At 36.8% G+C, this 24,710-nt stretch overlaps 1 protein-coding gene across 2 annotated transcripts in view; it reads right to left on the minus strand.

Moving 5' to 3' along the window:
• EPHA6 (EPH receptor A6) overlaps positions 1–24,710 on the minus strand; it is a 923,948-nt gene that overhangs the window by 108,297 nt on the left and 790,941 nt on the right. For both annotated transcript variants that reach the window (XM_065913782.1, XM_065913783.1), the window contains one exon: positions 12,665–12,874. In XM_065913782.1, coding sequence (XP_065769854.1) covers positions 12,665–12,874 — 210 coding nt within the window. The remainder of the gene's footprint in view (positions 1–12,664; positions 12,875–24,710) is intronic.

Genomic DNA, 24,710 nt, shown 5'->3' on the forward strand with positions numbered 1-24,710 from the left:
AACTTTTAAAATGTCCTGTGTCCCATGCATTCACCACAAGGGGGCATATGTGTACAAGTGTTTCATGACCCCTTGGTAGCATCATTTTAAGATGACTATGTGCAAGTATTATTTTGTTTTATCATGCTTTTATGTCTTTTTTTCTAGTATGTGTGCTTTTTATAAAGTGATCCTAAGACTATAGCACTTTTTAATGTTGAATGTGGAGAATGAATTTCACTGTAGAACCAGAAGATATATTCTAGGCTAAAGCTCTAGAAACTGCAATTCCAGCAGTTTCTTCTATTTCCCATAAATCATATGGGAGTTCAAGCAAAATCTAATCATGTCCAAGTACACTGAAACCTCATAAACTTTGGAGATATTAAACATTCAATGGTATATTCTGAAATATACATAACTGTTTTAAAACTCTGAGATAAAATTCAGTGCCAGGTCAACTACATGGCTGCTGAGGAGTTACCCAAGTTTTGGCCACAGGTTACAGTTATTTCATGATTTATTTTCACAGAATTTACAGGCCTTGCATAAGTTCCCAAAGAGGGGCATACATTTCTACATCAGTCAATAAATGACAGTTTATTGGGAAAAAAATGACCATCACAGATAACCTAAAGAGAAGAAGCTATATGAAGGCAGCAAAGTGGAGGCTACTGAGGCCATTAAAACAAAGGTTAACAATGGAATAAAAAATTAACATCAGGACTAACAATTTCACTTTTTACTAGTAAGCATATTTTATACCATAAACCATCTCCTATAAGAAACTGAAACAAAATGCTTGGGTTACATGGAATATATATTAAAAGAATAAGGTCTCTTAGTGTGAACAACATCCATGGCTCTCAACTTCCCTTTGTCCCACCCTTTTCCCACTATTTGGACAAATCTTTTACCTGCTTGTGACTTCTGTCTTATTTAACAACATGTAAGGTTGGAGGAGGAATAATTGGATATGTGTCTAGATTATATTAGGGCAGTTAAGCAAAATGGGCTTTCAGATGGCCTGTTTCACAAACACCTGGGTGTTTATTAAAAACACAGATTTCCAGATCATGCCTTGCTACTCCTCCCCCAGACCCATGGAATGAAAATGACTCTCTGGGGCTGGGAATTGGGAATTAGCATTTTAAATAAGTGCCTTAGGTGATTTTTTATGCTGTTCATCTTAATAGCAGCTATAATCCATAGTTTAACTTATTATCTTGTTGATTTTTATATATCTGTAGAGAGGAGACAGTTTTAACAAGTCTATTCAAGATGTGGCTATAAATTCCAAGTTTATCGCCCACTGTGCATTCTACCATATTATGTCTATAGTGTTTTCTTCATTATTTAACGATTCCATTCACATACTGGCCTATTGTAATGTCTTGATTATGAAATTCTATGGAGGGTGGGGTGTATATGAGGGCATATAGCTTATCCCTTGCTTTTACTAGTTATTTTCTATTAATAATACAACTTGGTTCTATTGAATTTATGCTTTTCTTAGTAGCAGTTATTTTTAAAGGCAAATATGTTTGCAACTTAACCAGGAAAAGTGAGAAAGAAAAGAGAACGAGACCTTGGCTCTCAGAAAATTATACGCTATAAACACTAAAATTAGAAATGTTGCCTTCTCTTTACTTTCATAGCATATAGGAAAAACAAAGTTTTGAACAACTAAAAAGAACAAGGTAATGATTTAGTTTCTATTAAAAAAGAGAATTAAGCATCAGAATGTGCTAGAACCCAAATTACGCAAAATATCCAGGCAAGAGTAATCTCGAAAACATTATCTTTATGTATAATTCATTTAGCAGCTGCCTATTTGTGACACATATTATACATTGATTAAGAGCATGGTTAAACAACTGAATGATATGCATGCTTCATATAATAACACTCTGTTCTTACTGCAAGTTTAAAGAAGCAAAACTGGGAATAGTGAGACTTGGCATGTTTATGTTAATTAGAACGGCCATGATCTGAATAATGCTAATAATTATGGAACATGAAGGCATTCAGAACTGTTCCTTGCAGAGCAAGAGGTCCAAGGAGAATTTGGGGGAAGTTCTTTGCAGTGGCCTGTAAGTAAACCATGATGCCCTAAGAAAACATGATGAGTAAGTAGTGAGCATAAAGCAACCAAGGGGTAGTCAGGTGATAAACAGAGAAAAAGGGGAAAAAACATTTATTTCTTGACAAGGATGCAGATAAATTTTTCAGTGTTTGAAATTCAACTCTGTGTTTCTTGAAAGTACACTTCAAAATTCGATAGCACTTTCTCTAGCTTTTGATTTCCTAAGGACTGCTTACAGGCTTGGAAAAGTTGATGATTGTGGGGAGTAATGGTAGGCCCTGGGGTGACAATTAAGGGCCAGGTATTGAATTTGAAACTCTGTGGAAGAATCTGAGGCTTCTTGGAATGTTGCCCAGAATTCCATTTAAAAAATCAGTAATGGTAATGTTCATTTCCTTAATCTCTTCATCGCTGGTTTAAAATTGTTGCCCAGTGAAATGACCTACAGCCATCTTTTTGTTTAGAAAAGTTATATGAAAACAATGGAGCAAACAGGTTGCCTATTCACTTGTCCTGGCACTCTCCCAGGAGGTATTTCTCTATCTCTATAACATACATTGTTTCTTTCCATTGGCATGCATGTAAAATATTCATTGCAGAATAATTTTAACAGTTCAATAAACAAAGGAAAAATAGACATTTTGAGATATCTGTGCATTTGTAATATATATTACCAGAGACTAAGAAATCATTCTCCTTATTTCTCAAATCTTCAGAGACTTCCAACTACTGCTCTCCATTACCTTCTGCATGGGCTTCAGAGATGAGAAACAGAAGGAAGTTTGTATACGACAAGAGAGAAACTGAAGTGGGAAGTTTTGTAATAGAAGGAGGATCCAATTGTGGAACAGATTCTCTCCTTTAATAAAGTCATGGCAATAATTAACTGACTTTGTTTCCAACGTAATAGCCATATGACTGAGCACATCACAAGTTCTTTGGCCTCAATTTCTTTACTTGTTAATAAATAAAAAATAAACACAGTTTGACACACACACACTTACATATATTGGTAGAGCTATTGATACAAGGCATACCAACTATCTTCGCCACTCTGTTTTCTATTCCAGCTTACACCAAGCTTCCATCATTTCCTGTCTAAGGGTTCAAATGCATCTTTTGCGCTTTCTCTCTGACCCTCTACAATTCATTCCCAACATATCAGGCAGAAGGAGCTCTTGGAAAATAAAATTTCTGTTATGTCACCAGGTGCTTAAAATTTTCCAATGTATTCCTTTCCACGACCTTCAAGCTTTAGTTTCCTACCCCTTTCCCTGATCTCTTAGTGGGTCAACCATCCTGGCCTTATTCCTACTTCTGAACTATGCCAAACTTGTTCCCTAAGATTTAGGAGCTGTATTTCTTTCCTTTCACCACAGAACATCTGGCTTCAGATCTTTTCATGGCTGGTACCTTTATTTTTTTCAGGTCTCATTTCAAACGACACCTCATTAAAGAAGTATTTTCTGACTGTGCTTCCAAGGTAGCTTCTCAAGTTTATTTTTTATAATTTTATTATATATCCAGCATCTGTCGCTAAGATTGAGATTCCTCTCTCTCTTACTTTTAAAACTTCATTTATTATCTTTATCTATTAAAGAAATTGTTTATTGTCTTTATAATAAAGATTTTCAGGGCTGCAAGCTCCATAAGAAAAGCTTGTTTACTGCAATATCTTCAATTTCCAGAACAGTACGTGGCACATAGTAGGAACTCAAGAAAGGGCTTGTATAAAGTCTCTCAGACTGTAATTAGATATGATTATTTAATGTCCGTCTTCTCTACAGACCCGTTTAGCATCCAATTATATTAAGAAGTACATGTTAAATGAATAAATTATGATTACTGAATCACCAAAGTAACTGTATATTTATAGTCTGCTTAGATAATCTAGTCCATTTGTATGACTGAGGTGACATTTTAATCACTCATGTGTTCATTTTCTTATATACATTCTCTATCAATCTGGAGGTTCTCTTTTGTGTTGATTACTGTATCAGAATGTCTGCAGGTACAGGTCACAGAGTCACAGAAGGTCCATTTCTCAGGAGCGTAAGTAAATAAGATATTTAACTGAATTATAAACAAATAACCAGAGTAGGTGGATTCTGTATGGACACAGACACTTAACATTTTCACTAGATAACTAGGCTCTTTTGTGCCATCTTGAGCACTGGGTTTGTCTCCTTAGGCTTGTTGCCTCAGGACTGAAAGACGACTGTCACAGTCCCAAGCCCATGTCCTTCCAAAGCTATATTCGAGGCAACACAGAAAAGAAACGGCCAATGCTACAAAGCTTTACATGTAAGCCTATTTACAGTAGACCTCAACCCCCAAAGTTTCTCCAAAGTTGCCAAACTCACTTCCCTTTACATTTAAATGACTTTTCAAAGAATAAAATTTAAGTGTCAAAGGAGAGTGGTATGAATATGTATAAATTATGATTTATATTTCGGGTCTGAGTTCATTATCGGCATCCAAATAAAGATTTTATTAGCAAGGAGAAGATGACAAGAGAGGCTATGTAGGCAGCTAACAGGACCTGCCATAAACAGCATAAAATAACTGATAATCTTTTTCAATTTATTTGCCATTGATGTAAAGCTCCTTATACTGGGAATAAGTAAGCTTTTTCACAGAGCTTTCATGTGATTTATACTATATTTATAATGTTTTTCTTTCCAGTTTTCTATTGTCAGAGGGGGGAAAGGCCTTTTTTTGACATCAGAGATGAAACTGGCAATTAAGCATTAGAAAGACTTCATTTCTTAAGATGGTATCTCTGAAACTCAAGGGCCAAAGTCAGCAGCTTTTTGTACACTGTCTTATTTTGTCTTTTTTCTGCACAAGCAAGATGGGCCAATGAACATGGTGCTTTCCGCTTGCTGAACATCTGCTGATTGATCTTCCTCAGTAAATCAATTTAGCCTGGGTTGGTTCTAAAATCACTAGGAGCAGGGAGAATAACTCTGAATTAGACAGTGTTGGATGTTGCTAAAACAAAAACAAGCAGCACTTGGTATTTCCTACAATTTATGGTTAATCATCAAGATGTAGGCCAAACATCTTGAGATTTGTGACTGGCCTTCGATTATTCCTCATTGATTAGCATTTACACTAGAAGGGCTGGATATATTTCAGATGTTTGTAGGTATTAAAATATTATGTACTGTGTGCTTTTATAAACAATTTGTCTTGGGTCTTGTAAAATTTTCCCTTCTGTGAATACCCTGATCCACTGTTATAACGGCTTCAATGTCTGTAGCATTTTCTGCTGTCTATTGTAATTTTTTCCTTCTCTTATGATACATTAAGGATTGTTTTAGGCTTACTCATTTGGTGGGTTGTGATTAACAGCCATATAAGGGAAGAAATTAATGTAATTTTACTGAAAACAATGTGCTTATAGTTTCACTTTCTTCCTACCATTTTCCTTATTAGTGTCATTATCAGCAATTAACTAAGCAGACACTAAGCAGTATATTAATTTTGCTGTTGAAAGCATTAAAACATGTAAAAGATAAATAATCTGCTCTCTAGGGTTTTATAAAAAGCTAAAGGGATTCATTACTACTTGTAATTACGACTTGTAAGTCACCCCAAACCTTGAAAACTGATCAGCAATGTTAGTTTCTCAGTAGTCTCTTGTCTTCAATAATGCCTTCCAAGGTCTAAGGCCTTAGAGTCCTTTCTTTAAAATGCATATTGGAAAGACACAGGGTTGACATCTACAAAGGGTTTGCTTTTGTGCATGCTTTGCACAAATGACAGATTGAGGTTTTCCTGCAGTGTGGCTTGGCTTCTTAACAGTATGCATGAATGAACAAGATGGTCCTCTCTAGCTTCAAGATTTCTTAGAGCTGTTTGCACAGTCCTTTTCTATTCTGCGTATGATAATCTTCAAACCTTCTTCACGTGTTTCACTACCAAGACCTCTGTGATGATCACAAATCCTTATTTCCTAAGCTCCAAAGACAAGACATTTTAGGAAATAATTCTTTAGATATTATCTGTGCTGTTGAATCCTACTTCCATCTAATGCTTTGCTGTTCAGCCGTTAAGTCGGGTCTGACTCTTTAAGACCCCATGGACTGTAGTACTCCAGGCTCCTCTGTCTTCCACTGTCGCCCAGAGTTTGCTCAAATTCACATCTGCTGAGTTGGTGGTGCTATCTAACCATCTCATTCTCTGCTGCTCCCCTCTTCTTCTGCCCTCAATCTTTCCCAGCATCAGGATCTTTTCCAATGAGTTGGCTCTTCATATCAGGTGGCCAAAGTACTGGAGCTAGAGCTTCAGCATCAGTCCTTCCAATGAATATTCAGGACGGATTTCCTTTACAATTGACTGATTTGATCTCCTTGCAGCCCAAGGAACTCTCAAGAGTCTTCTTCAGCACAATTTGAAGCATCAATTAATGCTTAAGTCTGCCATTGTCAATTCACCCAAAGAAGTATATGCCTCCTGGCAGCACTGTACCAGAAAACTACCATTAAGATGTTTGGTCTCTCAGCCTTGATTCAAGCCAGTATGTATGATGTTCACTTCTTCAACAGTTATTGGGCATTATTGGGTATTGTTGCTCTGCATGTAGCACATGTTCTCTCTGGTTTAGTGTAAAGCTTTGTTGCCCTTTCAACTCCATTGTTGTGGATTTGCTTTCTGACATTTGGACTCAAAATCTGGATATATTAATTCTGGAGAATGTAGTTTTTAAACATTAGATCATTAGAGTACCCCTTACAAAAGCTTCTACTGACAAAAATGAATAAAAACTGTCAGAATTTCTGACTATGAATTAGTCCATCAAATAAACATTGGTTGGCTCAAGGGCACTTTTCTCCCTTTGAATTAAGGAAACCTAAAATTGGCATATTGATTTCTTTCCCTTCAGCTAATTACAATGGTCTGCATATTTGACTGATTTCGACTGACTTCTATCATAATATCCTTATCCATCAGAGGGCAGACAGAAGGAAAACCACAATCACAGGAAACTAACCAAGCTGATCACATGGATCACAGCCTTGTCTAGCTCAATGAAACTATGAGCCATGCTGTGCAGGGCGACCTAAGAGGGACGGGTCACGGTGGAGAGTTCTGACAAAATGTGGTCCACTGGAGAAGGGAATGGCAAACCACTTCAGTATTCTTGCCTTGAGAACCCCATGAACAGTGTGAAAGGCAAAAAGACATGACACTGAAAGATGAATTCCCCAGGTCAGGAGCCGCCCAATATGCTACTGGAGAAGGGTGGAGAAATAGCTCCAGAAAGAATGAAGAGATGGAGCCAAAGCAAAAACAGTGCACAGCTGTGGATGTGAGGGTGATGGAAGTAAAGTCCGACGCTGTAAAGAACAATATTCATAGGAACCTGGATTGTTAGGTCCAAGAATTAAGGCAAAATGGAAGAGTTCAAACAGGGGATGGCAAGAGTGAACATCGACATTTTAGGAAAAAGTGAACTAAAATGGACTGGAATGGGCAAATTTAATTCAGATGGCCATTACATCTACTACTGTGGGCCAGAATCCCTTAGAAGAAATGCAGTAGCCCTCATAGTCAACAAAAGAGTCCAAAACGCAGTACTTGGATGCAATCTCAAAAATGACATAATGGTTCTCTGTTCATTTCCAAGGCAAATCATTCAGTGTCATAGCAATCCTAGTCTATGTCCCAACAAGTAATAATGAAGAAGCTGAAGTTGAATGGTTCTAACACCTGTAAGACTTTTTAGAACTAACACCAAAAACAGATGTCCTTTTCATCACTGGGGACTGGAATGCAAAAGTAGGAGTCAAGAGATACCTGGAGTAGCAGGCAAATTTGGCCTTGGAGTACAAAATGAAGCAGTACAAAGGCTAATAGAGCTTTGCCAAGAGAATTCACTGGTCATAGCAAACACCTTCTTCCAACAACAGAAGAGATGATTCTACATATGGATATCACCAGATGGTCAACATTGAAATCAGATTGATTATATTGATTGATTATAATATGTATATTGATATACTGAATATATATTGATTATATTATTTGCAGCCAAAGATGGACAAGCTCTATACAATCAGCAAAAGCAAAATCAGAGCTGACTGCAGCTCAGATCATGAATTCCTTCTGCAAAATTCAGACTTAAATTGAAGAAAGTAGGGAAAACCACTAGACCATTCAGGTATGACCAGTGTCATAAATAAATCATATATGAATTTTAAATCAAATGTCTTACAATTATACAGTGGAAGTGACAAAAAGATTCAAAGGATTAGATCTGATAGAAGAGTACCTAAAGAACTATAGGTGGAGGTTCATATCATTGTACAGGAGGCAGTGATCAAAAACCATCCCCAAGAAAAAGAAACGCCAAAAGGCAAAATGGTTGTCTGAAGAGGCCTTACAAATAATTGAGAAAAGAAGAGAAATGAAAGCCAAGGAGAAAAGGAAAGATATGTCCATCTGAATGCAGAGTTCCAAAGAATAGCAGGAGAGATAAGAAAGCCTTTCTCCATGATCAATGCAAAGAAATAGAGGAAAACAATAGAATGGGGAAGACTAGAGAACTCGTCAAGAAAATTAGAGATGCCAAGGGAACTTTTCATGCAAAGATGCGCACAATAAAGGATAGAAATGGTATGGACCTAAAAGAAGCAGAAGATATTAAGAAGAGGTGGCAAGAATACACAGAACGATACAAAAAAGATCTTAAGGACCAGGATAACCATGATAGCATTATCACTCACTTAGAGCCAGACATCCTGGAATGTGAAGTCAAGTGGGCCTTTGGAAGCATCACTATGAACAAAGTTAGTGGGGGTGATGGAATTCCAGTTGAGCTATTTCAAGTCCAAATGATAATGCTGTGAAAGTGCTGCACTCACTATGCCAGCAAATTTGGAAAACTCAGCAGTGGCCACAGGACTGGAAAAGGTCAGGTTTCATTCCAATCTCAAAGAAAGGCAATGCCAAAAAATGTTCAAACGACCACACAATTGCTCTCATTTCACATGCTAGCAAAGTAATGCTCAAAATTCTCCAAGCTAGGCTTCAATAGTATGTGAACTTAGAAATTCCAGATGTTCAAGTTGGATTTAGAAAAGGCAGAGGAACCAGAGATCAAATTGCCAATATCCGTTGGATCATCAAAAAGGCAAGAGTTCCAGAAAAACAGCTACTACTGCTTTATTGACTATGCCAAATCCTTTCACTGTGTGGATCACAACAAACTGGAAAACTCTTCAAGAGATGTTAATACCAGACCACCTTACCTGCCTCCTGAGAAATCTGTATGCAGGTCAAGAAGCAACAGTTAGAACCACACATGGAACAATGGACTAGTTTCAAACTAGGAAAGGATAATATATTGTCCTTTACAGGGATATACAAGGCTATATATTGTCACCCAGCTTATTTAACTTATATGCAGAGTACAACATGTGAAATGCCAGGCTGGATGAATCACAAGATGGAATCAAGATTCCTGGGAGATATGTCAATAACCTCAGATACGCAGATAATACCACTCTTACAGCAGAAACAAAGAGGAACTAAAGAACCTCTTGATGAAAGTGAAAGAGGAGAATGAAAATGTTGACTTTAAACTCAACATTCAAAAAACTAAGATTATGGCATCTGGTCCCATCACTTCATGGCAAATAGGTGAGGAAACAGTGGAAACAGTGACAGACTTTATTTTCTTGAGCTCCAAAATCACTGCAGATGGTGATTGCAGCCATGAAAGTAAAAGATGCTTACTCCTTGGAAGAAAAGCTATGACAAACCTAGATAGCGTATTAAAAAGCAGAGACATTATTTTCTGACAAAAGTCCACCTAGTCAAAGCAATGGTTTTTCTAGTAGTTATCTATCAGATGTGAGAGTTGGACCATAAAGAAAGCTGATTGCCGAAGAATTGATGCTTTTGAACTGTGTTGGAGAAGACTCTTGAGAGTCCCTTGGACTTCAAGGAGATCCAACCAGTCAATCCTAAAGGAAATCAGTCCTGGATATTCATTGGTAGGACTGATGCTGGAGCTGAAGCTCCAATACTTTGGCTACATGATGTGAAGAAAAGACCTTGAATCTGATGCTGGGAATAATTGAAGACAGGAAGAGAAGTGGATGACACAGGATGAGATGATTGGAAGGCATCACTTACTCGATGGACATGAGTTTGAGCATGCTCCGGGATTTGGTAATAGACAGGGAAGCCTGGCATGCTGTAGTCTGCGGGGCTGCAAAGAGTTGGATAGGACTGAGTGGCTGAACTGAAATGAATTACAAAAGTCTGTATATTTGACTGATTTTGACTGAGTGATATCATAATATCTGTCGAGTAAGAATTGCTTTTCTGGAAGAGTCAGTTTATTATTTGTCCCAAATGGCAAAGCTCTTTTCTTAGTGATGAATTTGGTTTATCAAGCCAGGATTTTATTGTTTTTCATTCTTCCAAGGTTTATTTGTTCACCACTTTTTTATTGAAAAAGTTATTTAAATCTTCACATTATAGTCTTCTGATAACATAGCTATTTTTCTCCTGTTTTTCTTTATATTTAGGCTGCTGAATTACATTTACCTAGAGGAAACTGTCATTTTCTTTTCTTGAATTTTTCATTAAAATTCTATGCAGAAACCTGTCCTTATTTCTATTTGTGCTAATGATATGTAGCTTGGTGGGAGCTACTAGGTTTCACGGTCCTGTACCCAAGAGTGACTTTGTGCCTGAGGCTGTCATATCACTTCCATTCTTTGCTTCATTAAATCTTAAGGAACAATTGAAGTACAAGTCATTCTTCAGGTTGGCCTGGCTCACCTACACAGACTTAGTGTAAGATGCATTTTCCCACATGGTATTAATATCTTAGCACAGTTTCACTTCTACCATTGATGACTTGATAGACAGAGAATCTTGTGATAGGCTCTCAAAGCATAACATTTTCATTTTTCAAAATAAAAAAAATCAAAAATATTTCTCACCATAGGTTCTTTTATTTAGTGCATTGGATATCATATGATTTCAAATGAAAGTGTTTAAAAGATTTTACTGCATAACTTTTAACAGTAACTCTTTTATTTAAAAAAGATAGAAGTGAGTGAAAATTCATATTATGTTTTACTAGCAGGTAAGCATCATCTCCAGGCAAATCTCAATTATTTATGCTAAAGTGCTTAAAGGCAGAATAGTGAATGATCTAAAATACTTTTATCTTACTTTCATTAAAAATATCTACTCTTAAAGCTGAACACATCTTAAGATTTAAAAATTCACATCAAAAAGTCAAGTCAACTTAGAAACACTTGAATGAGGTAAAGGAGGAAGGATGCTTAGATCTCCCCCCAACTATATGAAAACAACTATATGAAACAACTATATGAAAACTATATGAAATGCATGCCCCTCATGCTCCTCCATTATTTGCTTTAAATATCTCCATGTTGGGTATAGAGCATGTCTTCTTTAATTATCTCCATGTTGGCATGGAGTGACTCTTCTCATATATTATGCAGAATAGGGGAGGTTAAGAGTTGGAGCTTGGAGAGACCTTACTAATTCAAAGTAAATAGAATTAAGGTATTAAAATAACTGTGATTATGCAGGTTATGTATTGTCAATAGTGAGACTCAACAGTTCAACTAGGAATGTCCTTAAAAGGAAATACCACTATCAAGGAGAAAAGCAAAGTTTGTCTTGGATGATACAAAGTGAACACAATTGAAAGTCGGAATCAAGGAATTTTATAAGTTTTACAGATACTGTGGTAAAATGATTTTTCCATTTCATTTTGGTCTTTAAAATATAAGAAATGGAGCTACTCATTTTAATTAAAAAAAAAAAAAAACCCTGGATAGTGACTGCCATTACTGTCATTGTCGTTGTTTAGTTGCTCAGTTGTGTTTGACTCTTTGCAAGCTCATGGACTGGGCAAGAATACTGGAGCGGGTTGCCATTTCCTTCTCCAGGGGATCTTTCCCACCCAGGGATCGAACCCACGTCTCCTGTTATGGCATGCAAATTATTACTGAGCAATCTGGGAAGCCCAACTGCCATTATACTATATCGTAAATAAAACATATCTCTTAAAACAGACAAATGTGAGCCAAAATATTTTAATGTTCTTTTTTGGTAAATATGACCTCATTTCCATAATTGAGAGCAAAGAGGTTTAACATTTTCTATGTAAGTTTAAGATTGGTTGCTTAGCAACATTCAAATGAGAGAGAGACCCTCCTCTAGAAGTGGGTATAGAATAGTTGTCCATGTAAATGTGTGTCAGATTCAGTGAAGGAAGAGATTTCTTTGCACTTAAAACCAGATATGAGACCATATAGTCAAATGAGAGCAATCTAAAGTCAGTAAATTTTGTGCAGATTAAATTATCTACAAATCACTGATTGTATATGTATCATTAGGTAGGTTCCATAATCATTCCTGCCAACCTCTTTACAGAACTGGCATGGAAAACCAGTGTCTCTCAGTCCTTGTCTAGATCCTATTTTGGGGCACTTTTCCCTTCTGTCTTTAGACCATAATACAAACCGGAATTACTCTAATAACATTGCAAACAATAAAAGTAAACAAACTATATTTGACAAGGATGGATACACTTACAGTTGTTGTATAAGCAGCTTCTGGATCATCTTCCAGCACTCGGGAGAGACCGAAATCAGAAACTTTGCATACTAAGTTGCTGTTGACCAATATATTCCTAGCTGCCAGATCTCGGTGAACATAACCCATATCAGAAAGATACTTCATCCCTGATGCAATGCCTCGGAGCATACCGACCAACTGGATGACTGTGAAGTGACCATCATGTTTCTGAAAGAGAATCACAGTTATTTATGTTAGTTTATTTTATTACAGTGTGGGTGCATGCACGCATTCCTGTGTGTCTGTTTGTGTAGGGGTGGTGTGTGTGTGTGTGGTGTATTAAATGAAACTCATGAATTTATTATACTGGATCCAATTAATGTAAACACCAAGTCTGTTGATCATTTTGTTCATAACAAAAGTAAAAATTTGTTTGAGATTTAAAGGAAAGGAAAACCTAGGTTGAAGTGATAAAGGAGGAAAAACAAAGGAGAGAAGAAAATCATCCAAATTAACTTCCAGAAAAGATGATTTCAAAAATTCTAAGTAAGAAAAGGGAACTAAATTTAAATAAGATAATAGCAATGACTTCTAAGAAAAAAGAATTCACTTTCCGTAGTAGTTAGCTCCTAACCAGCTGTGTGTGTGTGTGTGTGTGTGTGTGTGTGTGTGTGTGTGTGTGTGTGCGCGCGCACGCGCGCGCGCCCAATCATTTCTGACTCCGTGTGACCCTATGGACTGTACAGGGCAGCAAAATCTGGAATTGGATGAGAGTTGTGTGATTGATTGCTGGAAATTGTGAAAAATGATCAAAGAAAAAAAAATTAACTGTATAAACAAGTTTAGAAAGTTGTAGGAGAATGAAAATCACATGCAAACAGAAAATAAGTTGATTTTCCTAATCTTTCCTTATAGAGTTGACCCTTAAATAAAGGCGTGGACTGCACAGTTCCACTTATACCTGTACTTTTCTCAGCAAATACCTAGTTGACCTTTTGCATCTGCAAGTTTTGCCAGCTTGCAGATTGTGTACAGTACTGTGTTTATGGTCCTAGGTTGATTGTATCGGAAGATATAGAATTCTCAGATACCAAGGGCTGACTGGAACTTCAGCATCTGTATATTTTTGTATCTGAGGTGGGTCTTGGAACCTGTTCCCTGTGAATATCCAGAGACAATTGTACAGAGCAAGTGGAAAGAAAAGTTGGCAGTTGACTGAAAACGGGACTATTTTAGTTCTTAGGGAAATTAAAAGAAATATGAATAACAAGCCAAGCACAGCAGTGGTATATAGTAATCAATCCTCTGACTAACTATGCCTCTCACCTTGATTTAAAACTATATTTTAACTGAAGTGTAATTGATTTACAATATTGTGTTCATCTCAGTAGTATAGCATAATCTAGTATTTTTGCAAATTATACTCCACTATGGGCTTCCCTTGTGGTTCAGCTGGAAAAGAATCTGCCTGCATTGCAGGAGGTCTTGTTCGATACCTGGTTTGGGAAGATCCCCTGGAGAAGGGAAAGGCTAGCTACTCTAGGGTTCTGGCCTGGAGAATTGCATGGGCTATATAGCCATAGGGTCGCAAAGAGTAGGACATGATAGTGATTTTCACTTTCTTTCACTTTTATACTTCAATCTAGATTATTACGAGATGAAGGGTATACAAACAGTATATTCTTGTTGCTTATGCATTTTATAAATAGTAGTTTGTATATATTAATCCTATACCCCTAATTTGTTCCTTTGCCCCTGCACTCACTCTTCCCTTTGATAACCACAAATTTTGAAGTAATTTTTTTAAGTAAAAAAAAATTCAACTGTCATTCATGTAGGCTGTGTGCACAAGTAAGACCTGATACAAATACTGTGGTATAAATGTAGAGAAAATGAATATATAAAAATATTTTAAGTTTGAAAAATGATGCATACTGTTCTACTTAATTATTTGGAGATTGTTGTCATTAATGGGGTTATAGAGAAGTGAGATTCTCAAATTGGTTTTATATATCAGGTAACATTTGTTTATGAATGATACTAAAATTAATATTTATTAAGAGACCAGAGGACTATACTACCTTATATAAGGTGGTAGAGGCATACATAACAGTAACTCAAAATTTGCAAAGTTAAGGAATTTTTCATGGATATATGATTTAAACTGTAGAGTAGGTTAAACATTGGGATGAATTGACCATATCACAGTGATGTGGTCTCTGCTGTAATGATGATTCATTGATCAGTTAAATGAATAAACTTATACAACAAACAAAATAAACTTCATCTTACTGCAACAACTTACATCCCTGATAGCTCTATGATAATATCTCCCAAATCAAGTGCAGAGTAAGGAAAAGAATGCTTTCCATAAAATAAACAGTCTACAGCAAGAGTATCCCATTTAAGCAGGTGCTTCTATATAATTAATGTATAAAAGATAACCTAACAATGAAAGTCTTTGCTTTTATTTGGTCTTTACGTTTCTGATCCATCTTCTTAGACAGTGCACAATTAGATGAAATCTGCCTCTTCTATCATGTACCTTCCCTACCTCTCCTCTATTAGGAATCTCAAAGCCTTTGAAAGCATTCATTCTTTTGGCCCTGAAAGGATTACACTAATTTTAAAGAGATGGTTCTTTTACATATCAGTCAGTCGCCTGGTATCACAGTTCTTGTCGAGGCAGAATTTCTGTAGAGTAGGAAATGTTAATAATAGACGATCTGAAAACTAGAGTGTGTGTTAGTCTCCTTATCTGTATAACGAGAATGCATGCGTGCTTAGTTGCTCAGTCGTGTCCAACTCTTTGTGACTCCATGGACTGTAGTCCACCAGGCTCATCTGTCCGTGGGGTTCTCTAGGCAAGAATACTGGAGGGGGTTGCCATTTCCTATGCCAGGGGATCTTCCCAACACAGGGATCAAACCCAAGTCTTCCCCATTGCAGGCAAATTCTTTACTGTCTGAGCCACCACTGAAGCCCTACAATGAGAATACTACAATCTAAGTAAGAGTTGTAGTGAGAATCACATGCAAAACAAGCAACACAGCTCATCACTTATTTCAATAATACCTGGTATTTAATAAAAGCATAAAATCATATGTAGTTTTTGTAATTTTAATAAAATTCAGAGAACTCTCCACTCACTCTCCTGAAAAATCAAGGCAAAAGAAACCCCTACATCATAAGGAGAGAGAGCTATTCAATGCCAGGTTGAAATTTAATTTCCTGTCTTGTTCTGAGGGTGGCACAAAGTATCAATTTATTTCTTTAAAAAATAAAAGACTTTTTTTTTAGAGCACTTTAAAGTTCGAAGCAAAATTAAAAGGACAATACAGAGATTTTCCATATACCTTCTCCTTCCACACACACATGGTCTTCCCACATGTGATTATCAACATCCTTTACCAGAATGGCACATTTGTTACAATTAATGAAACTCTAACAACAAATCATAATCACCCGAAGTCCATGGTTTGAACATTAGGATTCATTCTTAGTGTTGCACATTCTATGGGTTTGGACAAACTTATAATGACATGTACTCACTGTTACAATATCACATAATGTTTATGTATAGTAACATGCATCAATAACAGTATTTTCACTGCTCTAAAAACTCTCTGTGTTCCATCTGTTCATTACTCCTGCCACTCCCTCCCTCAGCAACCACTTATTTTTTAATGGTTTTATAGTTTTGTCTTTTCCAGAATGTCATACATTTGGAATCAGTATGTAGCCTTTCAGATTCTTTAACTTAGTAATATACATTGATGATTTCTTCATGTCTTTTCATGGCTTGAGAGCTCATGGTGAGCAATATTCCATTGTCTGGATATGCAGTTTTTTTTACCCATATACTTACTAAAGGACATCTTGATTACTTCTAAGTTTTGGCAATTATAAACAAAGCTGATATAAACATTTCCATTTATTAACTGTTTATAGCAGTTTTATTTATTGACTGTTTATGCAGGTCAAGAAGCAATGATTAGAACTGGACACATAACAACAAATTGGTTCTAAATTGGGAAAGGAGTAGGTCAAGGCTGTGTATTGTCATCCTGCTTATTTAACTTATATGCAGAGTACATCATGAGAAACGCTGGGCTGGATGAAGCACAAGCTGGAATCAAGATTGCCAGGAGAAATATCAATAACCTCAGATATGTAGATGACACCACCCTTATGGCAGAAAGTGAAGAAGAACTAAAGAGCCTCTTGATGAAAGTGAAAGAGGAGAGTGAAAAAGTTGGCTTAAAACTCAACATTCAGAAAACAAAGATCATGGCATCTGGTCCCATCACTTCATGGGAAATAGATGGGGAAACAGTGGAAACAGTGTCGGACTTTATTTTTCTGAGCTTCAAAATCACTGCAGATGGTGATCGCAGCCATGAAATTAAAAAACGCTTGCTCCTTGGAAGAAAACCTATGACCAACCTAGACAGCATATTAAGAAGCAGAGACATTACTTTGCCAACAAAGGTCTGTCTAGTTAAAGCTACGGTTTTTCCAGTGGTCATGTATGGATGTGAGGGTTGGACTATAAAGAAAGCTGAGTGCTGAAGAATTGATGCTTTTGAACTGTGGTGTTGGAGAAGACTCTGGAGAGTCCCTTGGACTGCAAGGAGATCCAACCAGTCAATCCTAAAGGAAAGCAGTCCTGGATATTCATTGGAAGGACTGATGTTGAAGCTGAAATTCCAATACTTTGGCCACCTGATGTGAAAATTTGAGTCATTTGAAAAGACCCTGATATTGGGAATGACTCAAGGCAGGAGGAGAAGGGGAAGACAGAGGGTGAGATGGTTGGATGGCATCACCAACTCGATGGACATGAGTTTGAGCAAGCTCTGGGAGTTGGTGATGGATGAGGAAGCCTGCAGTGCTGCAGTCCATGGGGTCTCAAAGAGTTGGACACGACTGAGTGGCTGAACTGACTGAACTGAGAAGACCACACAGCTGCAGGCTTTATTATGGACATAAGTTTTCACCTCCTTTCACTGAATATCTAGGAGGACAATACCTGGATTGTATGGTAAGAGTATGGTTAGCTTTGTAAGAAACTGCCAAACTCTCTTCCAACATGGCTGTACCATTTTGCATCCCACCAGCAAGGGGCTTTTCCTGCTGCTCCATATCCTCACCAACATTTGTTGTTGTTAGTGTGACTGATTCTGGCCAATGTAATAGGAGCACAGTGGTATCTTATTTTAATTTTTGTTTCTCTAACATCATATAATGTGGAGAACCTTTTCACATCCTTATCTGCTATAAGGTGGAATGGTTGAAAGAATTGATCCAAATTGATCACGGAATCAGAATAGAGAGCCGACCATGAACACAGTCGATTGGTCCTTGACATAGGGGAAAAGAAATACCATAGGAAAAAAACAGTTTTTTCAAAAAATGGCATTGGAACAACCAGACATACACATGTGAAGAAAAAAAATGTTTATTAGTCTAGGTTTTTTGGTCAATTCTTTCAGATTTTCTATGTAGATAACATGTCATCTGTGAATAAAGACTATATCCCTCCCACTTCTTGTCTTATTGCATTAGGTAGTACTTCCAGAATGATATTGAAAAGAAGTAGTGGGAGTGGCCCTCCTTGCATGTTCCTGATCTTAGCGGGGCAGCTTTAAGCTTTCTACAATAGTGTATGATCTTAGCTGTTGGTTTTTTGGGTAAATAGTCTTTATCAAGTTTAGGATATTCTCCTCTATTTCTATTTTACTGAGTTTTTATCATGATTTGGCATTAGATTGTGCCAAATGCATTTTATATATCTTTTGCCATGATCATGTCATTTTTCTTTGTTTACCCACTTGCTGTGATGAGTAACAAGTGATTTTTGACAGTTAAACCAGTCATGCATATTGAGGTAAATCCCACTTCGTTGTGTAATTTATTTACAGTGTTGGCTATGATTTGCTAAAACTTTGTTCTAAGTTTTTTCTTAACAGCTTTATTGAAATATAATTCACTGGCTGATTCATCCACTACAATATTGTAAAGTAATTAGCCTCCAACTAATATAAATGAAAAAAAAGAAACATAATTCACATACCATATAATTTATGCTTTTAAAGCATACAATACACTTCTTTCTTAGTTTATTCATAGAGTGTGTAACCATCACCATTTGAGAACTTTTTCATCATTTCTCCCCCAAACCATATATTCACTAGCAGTTACTTTCCATCTCCCCCAACTCCTTCCACCAGTCATAGGCAACTACTCTTAAACTTTCTATCTCCTTAGATTTGTCTGTTTCAGGTATTTCATATAAATGGTTTCATACAATGTGTGTAGTTTTTTTGGTGGTATTCTTTCACTTAGTTTAACATTTCAAAGTCCACTTGTACAATAGCACATATCAGTATTTCATCATTTTTAATGAAGAATAATATTATATTAATTTTGTCTATTTATTCATCAGTGGCAGACATTAGAGTCACTTCCACTATTTGGTTATCATGCAAGGTTTTTTTGTTACACATTCACACTTATTTATTTTTTAAAGAAATTTTTTAAGTTCTAGTCTCTTAGCAGATTTCAATTATACAATACAGGATTAGCAACTATAGTCACCACGTTATACATTAGATCCTTAGAACTTATTCATCATATAACTGATAAGTTTGTGACCTTTTACAAGCCTTTTCCTATTTTCCACCCCCACCAACCCCTGGCAACCAGTTTTCCACTCTCTGTTTCTATGAATTTAACTTTTTTCCTTTTTGATGCCACATATAAATGATACCATACAGTATTTATCTTTCTCTGACTTATTTCCCTCAGCATAATGTCCTCCAGATTCATGTACACAGTGTCAAATGGCACGTCTTTCTTCTTTTTTAAGGCTGAATAGTATTTCAGCATATTATATTCCAAATTCTCTAAATCCATTCATCCAAAGTATCAAAAGATACTTTGGCTGTTTCCATATTCTGGCTGTTGTGAATAATGCTTCTATGAACATGGGAGTAGATATATCTTCAAGATAATACTTTAGTTTCCTTTGGTTATATATTCAGAAGTGAGATAGACAGACTATATAGTAGTTTCTATTTATAATTTCTTGAGGAATCACCATACTGTTTTCATAGTAGTAGTACCAATTTATACATTAGATCCTCAGAACTTTTGCCAGTGGAATGTCAAACCACTTCAGTATTCTTGCCTTGAGAACCCCATGAACAACATGACAAGGCAAAAAGATAGAACGCTGAAAGATGAACTCCCCAGGTCGGTAGGTGCCCAATATGCTACTGGAGATCAGTGGAGAAATAACTCCAGAAAGAATGAAGGGATGGAGTCAAAGCAAAAACAACACCCAGTTGTGGATGTGACTATGATAGAAGTAAGGCCTGATGCTGTAAAGAGCAATATTGCATAGGAACCTGGAATGTTAGGTCCATGATTCAAGGCAAATTGGAAGTGGTCAAACAGGAGATGGCAAGAGTGAACATCGACATTCTAGGAATCAGCAAACTAAGATGGACTGGAACGAGTGAATTTAACTCAGATGACCATTATATCTACTACTGTGGGCAGGAATCCTTTAGAAGAAATGGAGTAGCCATCATAGTCAACAAGAGTCTGAAATGCAGTACTTGGATGCAATATCAAAAACGACAGAATGATCTCTGTTCATTTCCAAGGCAAACCATTCAATATCATGGTAATCCAAGTCTATACCCAACCAGTAACACTGAAGAAGCTGAAGTTGAACAGTTCGATGAAGACCTACAAGAACTTCTAGAACTAACACCCTTAAAAGATGTCCTTTTCATTATAGGGGACTGGAATGCAAAAGTAGGAAGTCAAGAAACACCTGGAGTAACAGGCAAACTTGGCCTTGGAGTACAGAATGAAGCAGGGCAAAGGCTAATAGAGTTTTGCCAAGAGAACTCACTGGTCATAGCAACACCCACTTCCAACAACACAAGAGAAGACTCTAAACATGGAGATCACAAGATGGTCGACACCAAAATCAGATTGCTTATATTCTATACAAAGAAGAAGCTCTACACAGTCAGCAAAAACAAGACTGGGAGCTGACTGTGGCTCAGAACTCCTTATTGCCAAATTCAGAATTAAATTGAAGAATGTGAGAAACATTCAGGTATGACCTAAATCAAATCCCTTATAACTATACAGTGGAAGTGAGAAATAGATTTAAGGGACTAGACTTGATAAGAGTGCCTGATGAACTATGGATGGAGTGCTGCACTCAATATGCCAGCAAATATGAAAAACTCAGCTGTGGCCACAGGACTGGAAAAGGTCAGTTTTCGTTCCAATCCCTCCACTTCTTCATGTAACTCTGGGAACCTCTCTGGGTGTCCCTAAAGGGGGAGAAACTTTCCACCATTAACCTAGAAGTTTTATTATCAGTGCTGTATAGTTGGAGAAGTCCTGAGACTACAGAAAGAATAAAACTGAAATCCAGAGGCAGGAGACGTAAGCCCAAAACCTGAGAACACCAGAAAACTCCTGACTGCATGGATCTTTAAGTAATAAGTGACCGTACAAAAGCCTCCATACCTGCACCGAAACCAACCACCACCCAAGAGCCAATAAGTTTTACAGCACGACATACCACGCAAATTCTCCAGCAACGCAGGAACATAGCCCTGAACGTCAACATACAGACTGCTCAAGGTCACACCTAACATATAGACCCATCTCAAAACTCATTACTGGGCACTCCATTGCTCTCCAAAGAGAAGAAATCAAGATCCACGCACCAGAACACTGACGCAAGCTTCGCTAACCAGGAACCACAGACCTCCAGAATACAGAAAGCCCACTCCAGACACAGCAATCTAAACGAGATGAAAAGGCAAAGAAATACCCAACAGGTAAAGGAACATGAAAAAAGCCCACCAAGTCAAACAAAAGAGGAGGAGATAGGGAATCTACCTGAAAAAGAATTTAGAATAATGATAATAAAAATGATCCAAAATCTTGAAAGTAAAGTGGAGTCACAGATAAATAGCCTGGAGACAAAGATTGAAAAGATGCAAGAAATGTTTAATAAAGACCTAGAAGAAATAAAAAAGAGTCAATTAAAAATGAATAATGCAAGGAATGAAATCAAAAACACTCTGGAGGGAACCAAGAGTAGAATAACGGAGACAGAAGATAGGATAAGTGAGGTAGAAGATAGAATGGTGGAAATAAATGAAGCAGAGAGGAAAAAAAGAAAAAAGGATCAAAAGAAATGAGGACAACCTCAGGGACCTCTGGGACAATGTGAAACGCCCCAATATTCGAATCATAGGAGTCCCAGAAGAAGAAGACAAAAAGAAAGGCCATGAGAAAATACTCGAGGAGATAATAGCTGAAAACTTCCCTAAAATGGGGAAGGAAATAGCCACCCAAGTCCAAGAAACCCAGAGAGTCCCAAACAGGATAAACCCAAGGCGAAACACACCAAGACACATATTAATCAAATTAACAAAGATCAAACACAAAGAACAAATACTAAAAGCAGCAAGGGAGAAACAACAAATAACACACAAAGGGATTCCTATAAGGATAACAGCTGATCTATCAGTAGAAACCCTCCAGGCCAGAAGGGAATGGCAGGACATACTGAAAGTAATGAAAGAGAATAACCTACAACCTAGATTACTGTACCCAGCAAGGATCTCATTCAGATATGAAGGAGAATTCAAAAGCTTTACAGACAAGCAAAAGCTGACAGAATTCAGCACCACCAAACCAGCTCTTCAACAAATGCTAAAGGATCTTCTCTAGACAGGAAATGCAGAAAGGTTGTATAAACGTGAACCCAAAACAACAAAGTAAATGGCAACGGGTCCACACCTATCAATAATTACCTTAAATGTAAATGGGTTGAATGCCCCAACCAAAAGAAAAAGATTGGCTGAATGGATACAAAAACAAGACCCCTATATATGCTGTCTACAAGAAACCCACCTCAAAACCAGAGACACATACAGACTAAAAGTGAAGGACTGGAAAAAAATATTTCACGCAAACGGAGACCAAAAGAAAGCAGGAGTCGCAATACTCATATCAGATAAAATAGACTTTCAAATAAAGGATGTGAAAAGAGACAAAGAAGGACACTACATAATGATCAAAGAATCAATCCAAGAAGAAGATATAACAATTATAAATATATATGCACCCAACATAGGAGCACCGCAATATGTACGGCAAACGCTAACGAGTATGAAAGAGGAAATTAATAGTAACACAATAATAGTGGGAGACTTTAATACCCCACTCACAACTATGGATAGATCAACTAAACAGAAAATCAATAAGGAAACACAAACCTTAAATGATACAATGGACCAGCTAGACCTAATTGATATCTATAGGATATTTTACCCCAAAACAATCAACTTCACCTTTTTCTCAAGTGCACACGGAACCTTCTCCAGAATAGATCACATCCTGGGCCATAAATCTGGTCTTGGAACATTCAAAAAAATTGAAATCATTCCAGTCATCTTTTCTGACCACAGTGCAGTAAGATTAGATCTCAATTCCAGGAAAAAATTGTTAAAAATTCCAACATATGGAGGCTAAATAACACGCTTCTGAATAACCAACAAATCATAGAAGAAATCAAAAAAGAAATCAAAATATGTATAGAAACAAATGAAAATGAAAACACAACAACCCAAAACCTATGGGACACTGTAAAAGCAGTGCTAAGGGGAAAGTTCATAGCATTACAGGCTTACATCAAGAAACAAGAAAAAAGCCAAATAAATAACCTAACTCTACACCTAAAGCAATTAGAGAAGGGAGAAATGAAGAACCCCAGGGTTAGCAGGAGGAAAGAAATCTTAAAAATTAGGGCAGAAATAAATGCAAAAGAAACTAAAGAGACCATAGCAAAAATCAACAAAGCTAAAAGCTGGTTTTTTGAAAAAATAAACAAAATTGACAAACCATTAGCAAGACTCATTAAGAAACAGAGAAGAACCAAATTAGCAAAATAAGAAATGAAAAGGGTGAGATCACAACAGACAACACTGAAATCCAAAGGATCATAAGAGACTACTACCAGCAGCTCTATGCCAATAAAATGGACAACTTGGATGAAATGGACAAATTCTTAGAAAAGTATAACTTTCCAAAACTGAACCAGGAAGAAATAGAAGATCTTAACAGAACCATCACAAGCAAGGAAATCGAAACTGTAATCAAAAATCTTCCAGCAAACAAAAGCCCAGGACCAGATGGCTTCACAGCTGAATTCTACCAAAAATTTAGAGAAGAGCTAACACCTATCTTACTCAAACTCTTCCAGAAAATTGCAGATGAAGGTAAACTTCCAGACACATTCTATGAGGCCACCATCACCCTAATTCCAAAACCAGACAAAGATGCCACAAAAAAAGAAAACTACAGGCCAATATCACTGATGAACATAGATGCAAAAATCCTTAACAAAATTCTAGCAGACAGAATCCAACAACATATTAAAAAAGTCATACACCATGACCAAGTGGGCTTTATCCCAGGAATCCAAGGATTCTTTAATATCCGCAAATCAATCAACGTAATACACCACATTAACAAATTGGAAGATAAAAACCATATGATAATCTCAATAGATGTAGAGAAAGCCTTTGACAAAATTCAACACCCATTTATGATTAAAACTCTCCAGAAAGCAGGAATAGAAGGAACATACCTCAACATAATAAAAGCTATATATGACAAACCCACAGCAAGCATCACCCTCAATGGTGAAAAACTGAAAGAATTTCCTCTGAAATCAGGAACAAGACAAGGATGCCCACTCTCACCATTACTATTCAACATTGTATTGGAAGTTTTGGCCACAGCAATCAGAGCAGAAAAAGACGTAAAAGGAATCCAGATAGGAAAAGAAGAAGTGAAACTCTCGCTGTTTGCAGATGACATGATCCTCTACATAGTAAACCCTAAAGACTCTTCCAGAAAATTACTAGAGCTAATCAATGAATACAGTAAAGTTGCAGGATATAAAATTAACACACAGAAATCCCTTGCATTCCTATATACTAACAATGAAAAA

The sequence above is a fragment of the Muntiacus reevesi genome, chromosome 21 (assembly GCF_963930625.1).
Source record: "Muntiacus reevesi chromosome 21, mMunRee1.1, whole genome shotgun sequence".
NCBI lineage: Eukaryota > Metazoa > Chordata > Mammalia > Artiodactyla > Cervidae > Muntiacus > Muntiacus reevesi.